The sequence below is a fragment of the Varanus komodoensis genome, unplaced genomic scaffold (genome assembly GCF_004798865.1).
Source record: "Varanus komodoensis strain SLA01 unplaced genomic scaffold, ASM479886v1 scaffold80, whole genome shotgun sequence".
In the NCBI taxonomy this organism is placed as follows: Eukaryota; Metazoa; Chordata; class Lepidosauria; order Squamata; family Varanidae; genus Varanus; species Varanus komodoensis.
In genome coordinates, this window is record NW_025336482.1 from 1,879,365 (window position 1) to 1,888,271 (window position 8,907).

Consider the following 8,907-nt stretch of genomic DNA (forward strand, 5'->3'; position numbering starts at 1 on the left):
TCTCCCTCAGGGACAAAGTCAATCTGTCCATTTTTGCACAGTCCAATATCTGCTTCCACCTCAGTGATGTTCACCATGTAAAGTTGCTCAGGGCGCCATAGGCAATTTAAAATGGTGCCTTCTCAGTCAGCCACAGTAAACACTTGCTGGGTTCATCAGGTTGTGGTTGAACTGTAGGTTGAAACATGGGTTATTGGTTGTCTGTACTGTGCCAGATAACAAACCAAGGTGAACAACAGTTCATTACCCACCAACAAACCACAGGTTTTCTTCATAGGTTGTTCAAATGACACAATAACTCACAGCTGAATTTGGGTTGTTCTGTATCTGAATGCCCTCATTATGTGGGATTTGTGACTGTAGATGATTGCTAAGGACCAATTTGGATGGTCCCAAATAATTCTGGAGAAACAAATACTGTGTGTTTCTTCACTCCGTTGTGGCACTGTATCGACTAGAAGAAGTGCAGCTAAGACATGTAGAAATTAAAACATGCCATTTTAAACTTTAATCTTTCTGTGGTATTAGTCACTGTAATGAACGTATGGTTTTAATTGAATAACTGCATATTCTGTTGGGATACAGAACAAACTTCCCTGAAGTGATTAGAAACTATATGTACACGCTCCAGGGCAATTAATTACTTATCCTTGTAACGACGGCCAATGTCACAGATAAATATAAATTTCTAAGCTAAACTAAGCTTTGCACTGTTTTATATGGTATTTTATCCTGGATTGCTGGTTGCGCCTGGCCAGTTTCATTGTGGGTGCTGTGATGGATTGTCCATTGGGATTATACTTTAAATGTTGTGTTTGGCTCATATGTAAGTTTTTCAGTTGGGGCTATGGGTGGTTGTTTTAATTTGTTGTAAACCATTTCAGAGAGTTGCTTGGCTGAACCATGTACAAATATTCTAAATATATAATAATATATAATAAATATATAATCATATTGGATATGTAGAATGTATTGATATATATGACATACTAAATGAGATTTGTGTGAGAGAGAGATGTATATAAGCTTCTTAATGGCAGAAAGTGAAGAGGAACTAAAGAGCCTCTTGATGTGGCTGAAAGAGGAGAACACATTAAGAAACTTGAAACTCAACATTAAGAAAACTAAGATCATGGCATCCGGTTCCATCACTTCCTGGCAAATAGATGTGGAAGAAATGGAGGTAGTGACAGGTTTTATTTTCCTGGGCTCCAAGATCACCACAGACGGGGACTGCAGCCAAGAAAGTAAAAGATGTTTCCTCCTTGAACGATTGATGGCAAAAGAAGGGAATGGCAGAGGATGAGGTTGCTGGATGGGCTGGACTCCAGGGCATGGTGGACAGGAAGGCCCGGAGGAATGTTGTCCATGGGGTCGCGATGGGTCGGACACAAATTCGCTAAACAAGAACATATAAACTTCTATATCCTGCCCTCAGTGCGGTAGTACAAAAAAAATACAGTATCTGGATAATACTGTATGAAATCAGTCTTAAAATACGACCATTTAAAATAATAGGGAAATAAAAAGGGTTTGCCCTTGCATAGATAAGCACATAGGGCTGCTATTGTAATCCTGTCAAACGCCATTCCTCCTTCAACCTCCCATTTTTATTTATTTATTTAGCATCTCTGAACGCCCCCTGGGCAGCTCCAACTAATCCCAAGAACATAACTACATATCCAGAGTGCGGGAGAGAGAAACAGACTGAGGAAAAGTTTATTTTGTCGCCTTTTAATCTGAGGGGTTGGTTTGGTTTGGTTTTTTCGACGTTATCCGCGAAGCGAGGCCCCGCGCGTGGGATTGTGGGTGCACGGCGAGAGCCAAAATGGCGCCACCTGCTCCCTCGGCGGAGCCTCCCCCCCACCCACATTGTTCGCTGCGGCAAAACTCGCGCGCCGCATTGCCGGCAAAGGCGCGAAAGTAGGTCAGCATCGCCGCGCCCACTTCCCCACCTCTAATCGGGCCTTGCGGTTGGCTGCGAGGGAGTCTGGACCAATCAAGAGCAGAGGCGGGGATTGTTGCCGCTCTACCATACCTGTCCCTCCCCTTCCTTTCATCCAATGACGTCTTCCTTTTCGTTGCTCTTTTGCACGCGGCCCCAAGTGGTGGGGCTGAACGGAAAAGAGGATTTTCCCCTCCCCTTCACCACAAGCACTTCCCCCTCCTCGCCTTTTTTATGAATATTAAGTAGTATCTAACCAATGGCAGGCATCCGTGGTGGATTACCTCATGCTAGCGGGAAAGGGGCGGGGCATAGGGAGTGCCATTTTACGGAGCAAGACTTGTCTACATATTCATGAGGTAGGCGGTGCCCCCGAAGAGTTATATAAGCGGAGACTCAGCCAACCCTCAGCGTTCTTTGCTGTGGGACTTTGAAGAACGTTCGTCGTCTTAGTAGCTGTAAACTGCATATCGGTAAGGGAGAGGTAGGGGGAGGAGAGGGGGCGGGGAAGAAATGGCTGATACGCCAGAATAATTTTTTAAAAATTAGCGAAATAGGGATTTTGGCTTAGGAATAGTTGAGATGTCTTATTTTAATAGCCATATTGTAGCGGGCGCTTTGGGGGGGGGCGGGTAGCCAGAAAGAGCGGGCGGAAACAAAAACAAAAAAGCACAAAATGGCTTCCGACCGGCTTTTTGAGAGAAGCCTCAAAATGGCGGCGGCGGGTGCAGGGCAGGCTAAATAGCGGTCGGCTGACTCCCTGCGCATGCGCTACAGGGGGCGAGGGGCGTGGGCGGAGGTAAAGGAGCGGTTTGATATCTGCGCATGCGCTGCTAGAGTCTGCGCGTTCTCGAGCGACTTCGTGCGGCACGTTCTGCGTATGCGCAGAAAGGGGCTAAATTCCGTTTCCGCACGTGAATTGGCTTGATACTGGGCGGTGGGGGGGGCGGAATAGGGTTTTAGGCAAGCAAGTTGGTGCAACTTAAAGTAAGAGTATTTCCTAGGATAGAAAAACATTGCTTAACGTTTAGTCGTGTGCATGTGTTTTCACTGCCTTTTATTTCCTTACTGCTAGAGAGGTTTTTATTTTTTAAAGCCTAAAGCATATTATATGAGGCTTTAATATGCACAAGTATACTTCATTTTTATTTGTTTGCTGGGTGGAAAATGCTGGAAGTTGTAGGACTTTATATGTCTAAACATTGGGTTTTGTTTATTGTAATTTTTTATTTTGCATTTTATTATATTACAGCCCTGGGACACAGTGAAGGATGGGATATAAAAGCTGTAAACAAACAGACATGCCTCAGATCATGCCCTCAAGTGCACATTTATTTCACTTCTGATTTATTAAAAAGTTTCAGCTGATTGCTTGTGCTGGTTTTCTTTCCTCCCAGACAAAACATGAAGAAATCGTCTCCTAAAAGAGCAAATAATTTTTTGTTTTAAAAAAATGTGTCATATTTCTGTGCAAACAATATGAGACAAATCAAAGAAAAGGCATGGAAGGGTGAGATAAGGAGGTCATATATAAATAGCTATAATGTACTGTGTCTTTGGATTGTTTCACACAAATCTTTCCATCAGATGCACATAGTTTGAATATTTTTCTCCCTTTTTTGTGAAGAAAAGGTAAAGCTCATATATTTTCAATAGTTACCTACAAACTTTCTTTTCAATGTAAAGTTTTACCCTTGATTTTATACAACTAGTTAGTGACAGATAATTGAACTGGCCTCCCCAGTCTGCCAGTGGGCCCTGACCCCTGTCAGTTCAAGACAAATATTTGGGATGAAGGCTGTTGCATTTCTCCTTTTGGTGGTTACTCAATTGACCAAGGCTTACCTTTTGTTTGCAGTGAAAAAAAAATGGCATCAGATGAAGGGAAACTCTTTGTTGGTGGACTCAGCTTTGACACCAATGAGCAGTCACTGGAGCAAGTCTTCTCTAAATATGGACAGATAGCTGAAGGTATAAATATATCAAAATATGTAATTGGTTTTGTTTGCCACTTGGATTTCTGAAAGCTCGGTGCAATTATGAGAGATAAGGCATTAAACACAACCTTAAATATGTCTCTTTTCCTTTAGTTGTTGTCGTAAAAGACAGAGAAACCCAGCGATCAAGAGGGTTTGGCTTTGTCACTTTTGAGAACATTGATGATGCAAAAGATGCTATGATGGCCATGAATGGGAAGGTAAGAAGTTCTAGGTGTAAAGTAGCTGAGTAATGATAGAAAAATGTACTTTTTTTGGATGTGGCCACACTTGTTGACAAAGCATTAAGTGATTAAGCATTGATTGGGAGCCAGTGTGGTGTCGTGGTTAAGAGCTGGGACTGGAACTCACAGGATCTGGGTTCGAGTCCCCGCTCGGCCATGGAGCCAACTGGGTGGCTTTGGGCCAGTCACAGATGCTCAGCCCAACCTACCTCACAGGGTTGTTGTTGTGGGGATGAGATGGAGGAGGAGAGTGATGTAAGCTGCCTTGCGCCTTTTGTAGGAAAAAGGCAGGATATAAATTGAAAAATAAATAAGTGAACTGGTGCAGTGGCCCTCAGATTGACAACTTGCGAAACAAAACTAATTGCATTATGGGTATATTTTGGGTTTGACTACAATACTCAGCCAGCTGGGTAGCCCCTTATGGGACAAACTGTGTGAGGACAAGAGCAAGGCGTTGCTACATTGATCCTGAGACTCTCATTACCATTCTTTCAGTCTGTCGACGGCCGCCAAATCAGAGTGGATCAAGCTGGCAAATCCTCTGAGAACAGATCTCGTGGATACAGAGGGGGCTCGGCTGGTGGCAGAGGCTTCTTCCGCGGAGGTAGAGGAAGGGGCCGGGGCTTTTCCAGAGGTGAGCTGCTGCTCAGACGCCCTTTAGGCTGTGTCCTGTTGGTGGCAGCCCGCCAGATGTGCTGTAGCCCCTGTGGTCTTTTCTGCAGGTGCCGGGGGAGATAGAGGCTATGGTGGTGGCAGTAGATTCGAATCCAGAAGTGGGGGAGGCTACAGTGGATCCAGAGATTACTACAGCAGCAGGTGAGTGAACATGGGTGGGCTGCAGGCATGTCAGACCACGCTTGTGCGCTTGTGGGAACACCTGGTGAGCGCTCTCCCTTGTCCCGTTCCTCCGCAGCAGGAGTCAAGGCAGCTATGGTGACAGGCCTTCCGGCGGATCCTACAGAGACAGCTATGACAGTTACGGTAAGTCCTTGATCCCGAGGGACAGGAGGCTGTGCTGACACGGGCATGCGTGGACCACTTTTGATCTTGCAGTGATAACCGTGGAAGTGCTGTAAGGTTTGCTTGGAGCCTATTGCTGGCAGTCCCTTGCCTTTGAGAAGCGTCGCTCCTTTGGCAGGCCTTAAGTGCTCGTGCCGCAGGAAAGGAAAAACACCCTCATTAATGCATGTGTAGCTCTAGTTGGATCCAGAGGCAAAGCATACATAACTAGCCTTTTCTGAAGCTGAAAATAACACACCAGAATTCCTCTCAGAAGACCCAGAGTCGAGAAGGGGTGGGACCTGAGGTAGCAAGGTAGCCTTTTTGGTACTTGGCAAGCAAGCAGGGGAGGAAAAATGGTGGATCTTGTCTATGCTTCAGTGCCTTTACAACTGTGCCTGCTTCTTGTCCTCAGCTACACACAACGAGTAAAAAATCTTCCTGGCTCAAGATCGTCCTTCCAATGGCTGTATTTATAAAGATTTTTGGAGCTCCGCTGAAATCGTTCTTGTGTAGTCATCTCCTTTGTATTCTCACTTTTGTAGTAAACTTGCAGTTCCAACCTTGTCAAACACAGCCTGACAGCTTCTAGTATGTGATAGTTTGGTCAGCCTCAAAGAAAGCTTTTTTCCTCAAGTGTTTTAATATTTTTAAAACGCTTCACAATTCTAGATCCTTTGTGAGCAGAGGTGTGTGTTAGCTTTTCTTTTTCAAAAGAAAAAGATCAGAAGGTTTTGGGGCCCCATTTTTGGTGTTTCTGTTGAGCAAGAAAGGACCTTAATTGTTCAGTAGAAGCTGAGCAAGCTGTGAAGTCTTTTTTTTGTTTTGTTTTGTTTAGTGCTTTGATTTGTAACCTAAACTTTAGTGTAGCAAGGTAGGTATTGTAGCCTGGGTATAAACTTTGAAAGGCAACCCACCTTGATATATCTAAAGAGATGCTTGTATGTTGAACTTGCATTAAGAAACTACTTGTACGCCATACAACTTAACCCAGAAAGACACTGCAATTCTTAACCAAGCAAGAGGTTCGTTGAAAATTGTTTGTTTCTATTGTCCTTTTTTTACTGGAAGAAAGTATGCCTAATACAATTGATGTTGTAATTTTGAAGTGGTGAAAAGGATTTCTTGTACAGTTTTCCTCTGGCTTCACGAAGCCTATTAAAAGTCCATCTGAAAAAAAATTGCTCTTGAAATCTTACATCTTGCTGCACAACACAAGTCTGGACGAAAGTGGAGAAAGTACAGCTAGACAGGACAGCGGAGAGAGGGAGAAGCTGCTGCTAGGGAGAGACGGGCAGGCTCCATGCCTGCAGTGAGCACTCAGTGTATGTACTGAGGCCTGTTGTGCTTACAGGGCCTAGCTCAGATAGCCTGAGGGTCACAGAAAGGTTTCAGAAGGGACATAAGAAATTCCCTTGCCCTTCATGGGAGTGCTTTAGGTTTGGCTGGAATTGATCCAACCTTTGAAAAGAATACTGTGGATTCCTCGGATTCCCATAGTAACATGTTGCTTGTGATGCAAAACAAATAGATAATTGCAGCGATGGGCCCACATGAGTTTAAGTGAGAAGCAGCCGACACCACGCTAGGGGAGAGCCAGCCAAACACACAGCCTGCAATGGAGTTTCACTAACTGGGTCAGCCGCTGCTAGTCTGACAGTGTTCCAAGGCGAGTAACTGTGACCTAATTTAGCTAGCTTTGTCATTGCCTTCTAAGTTCTAAGAATTCTCTGCTAGCGTATGGAAAACGGCAGTGCCTTGGCGAAAAAGAAGTGTTGTGCCTCCAACAGAGAGAACCTCAGACGAAAGCTGCTCTCTTGGCTAGTTCATTTGTGGGGATAGTCCCGTAATTCGAGGTAACTCTTTTCCTCATGTCCGCATCCCTTCCTCCTGTTGAGAGCTCATATATATAATTTTTATTTCTTTTAGAAAGATGGTTAACCCACGTGCACCAAATTTTTCTCTGCCAAGTTTGGTCAGCTAAAAAAGAAGCTCTTTAAAAAAAAGTGCTTTCCTGTATGGAGTCTTTGATTTTTGTGGCATAAATTTGACATGGGTCACAAGGGGTGTGTGTTGCCAGTAGGTCACATGTGAGTTGGGGAGCCGAAACCTCCCCTAAGCAATGATGCTCGTCTCTCGAGACTTTCTTAAGACTTCACTTTTAAGTCACGTAACTGTTAACGTTCTTTGCCATCTCGTTTGCATTTTAACTTTCTCCCCGTAGCCCATACTATTTCTAAGCAACCATTATCAACAGTGACTAACTACTTTTTGTGGGATCAGGCGCTTGCTGGCCAGGCTGAGGGAGGCACTGATTCAGTTTTGGAGCAGGGCTGGCCCACACCGGGCTTTGGAGATCGGGGGGGTTGGGTCCACAATTGGGCTGTGAAAGCCCTTTTGTGGGCCCTCTTGCCTGTCTGTTGAGGGGTGGGCAGGGTGGACACCGAAGCCGTCTCAGTGTGGCTGTGTCTTTGGTAACGCAGGTTTGTCTTGGCAGGTTGATGAAGAAAAGCTGAGCTGGAGCAGGACAGTGTTTGCGGCTGAGGACCTCATTGAGGCTCTGGTCTTCAACCAGCTTCACAAGGAGCAGGTACGGCTTTTGTACTGCGTGTTCAGCATCTCTGGCTGTTGATTTATCTTTAACAAGCTACTTGGGGTGTTGAGCCCTCAACTCTGGAGCAAGCTTCCCTGATCTTCCAGTGGCAGAAATGTGGGAGCTGTGTGCCAACAAACCAATTAGAAGGGCACCAGCTTGGAAAAGCTTGTAGAGCTTTGCTCTGGAAACCTGGATTTAATGCTGGCCGCATGCTCCTGAGCTCCCTCTGCCTGGGCACTAAAACTTAATCTTCCCTTTTTTTCCCTTGTTTCAGCTGTGTGCTGCTAGGAAGAGAAGCGACAAATGAGGACTGCAGCATTGGCTGTGAAGACAAGGTCGCAGGGTGGTTTTCTTCAGTGGATTACGCGGCAGAATGGATGTGTACAAAAGGAATTGAATAAACGCTAAGTGAAAAACACAGTTGACTCCATGCATGTGCCCTCGTGATAGACGTCATAGGGGTTTGAGAAGTAAAGGGACTCTCCTGAGCGGGGACTGACTTCTCATGATGTGGCAGGCCCAGTAGAGTGCTGAGGAAGCCTTGGGGATCGAGTTGCGTAAAGACCGGCTGTTTGGACAGTTGGCCCGCCTAGTCCCCAGCCCCTCTGGGGCCGGTTCCCAGCAGCAGGCTCTTCGGGCTGGCGATAGCCCTGGCGGTGTGCCTGGTGTGCAGTGCGAGGCTTGGTGTTGGGAAGGAGGCGGTGGCTGCACAGTAGCTGGCTCTCCAGAGGCCCTGGCAGTCTGGACAAGCCAGGCGACCCCCACCAGTGAGGGGGCTGCAGAGCCTGGCTCCAGCTCAGGTGCGTTTCTCCATTCGCCTGCTCTTGCTTGCTTTGTTTCTTAAGGCCTCGCATTAAAGGTCTGCGTCCTGTCGGAAATGAAGTCTTTCCGCAGGGGATGAGATCGAGGCTGCCATTACGGGAATGTCGGGAAGCATTTTTGGCGTACGTCCGAAAGTTGGTGGGAGCTAGACCCTGCCTAGCTTGTGGAGAACTTCAGGCAGGGGCCGTGACAGTGAAGGCCCTGTTTGGGGGCCTGTGTGATCTGTGCACGGAGGAGCCGGCTGATCACTACAGCAGCATCGTCTCGGTGGCTGGCGTGGGTCAGCTGCTCCCTCACGTATTCTGCTCCAGGGTGGTTTTG

The 8,907-nt window shown here is 46.2% G+C and overlaps 1 protein-coding gene across 12 annotated transcripts; it reads left to right on the forward strand.

Moving 5' to 3' along the window:
- Positions 1–2,295: 2,295 nt before the first annotated feature.
- LOC123036610 (cold inducible RNA binding protein) lies at positions 2,296–8,182 on the forward strand. 12 transcript variants are annotated; one of them, XR_006417171.1, is made up of 8 exons: positions 2,297–2,418; positions 3,804–3,916; positions 4,036–4,142; positions 4,665–4,803; positions 4,892–4,985; positions 5,086–5,150; positions 7,666–7,758; positions 8,039–8,055. XR_006417171.1 is itself a non-coding variant. In XM_044455960.1 (7 exons), exons 2-7 carry the CDS (start codon positions 3,814–3,816, stop codon positions 8,069–8,071), a joined length of 543 nt encoding a protein of 180 aa, XP_044311895.1. In that variant the 5' UTR covers positions 2,297–2,418; positions 3,804–3,813; the 3' UTR covers positions 8,072–8,182. The 12 variants fall into 12 exon arrangements, 7 of the variants coding, with proteins under 7 accessions (XP_044311899.1, XP_044311895.1, XP_044311896.1 ...); XR_006417170.1 differs by having other exon boundaries at positions 5,083–5,150; positions 8,039–8,054; XR_006417169.1 differs by lacking the exon at positions 4,892–4,985 and having other exon boundaries at positions 5,083–5,150; positions 5,584–7,758; positions 8,039–8,182.
- The last annotated feature ends 725 nt before the right edge of the window (positions 8,183–8,907 follow it).

What these genes read in the sequence shown, in the direction of transcription:
- LOC123036610 (XM_044455957.1), top strand. Translation starts at nt 3,814, where the DNA reads ATGGCATCAGATGAAGGGAAACTCTTTGTTGGTGGACTCAGCTTTGAC. An exon ending in ATATGGACAGATAGCTGAAG is followed by an intron (nt 3,917 to 4,035) that starts GTATAAATATAT and finishes CTTTTCCTTTAG; the next exon opens with TTGTTGTCGTAAAAGACAGA. An exon ending in GGGCCGGGGCTTTTCCAGAG is followed by an intron (nt 4,804 to 4,891) that starts GTGAGCTGCTGC and finishes TCTTTTCTGCAG; the next exon opens with GTGCCGGGGGAGATAGAGGC.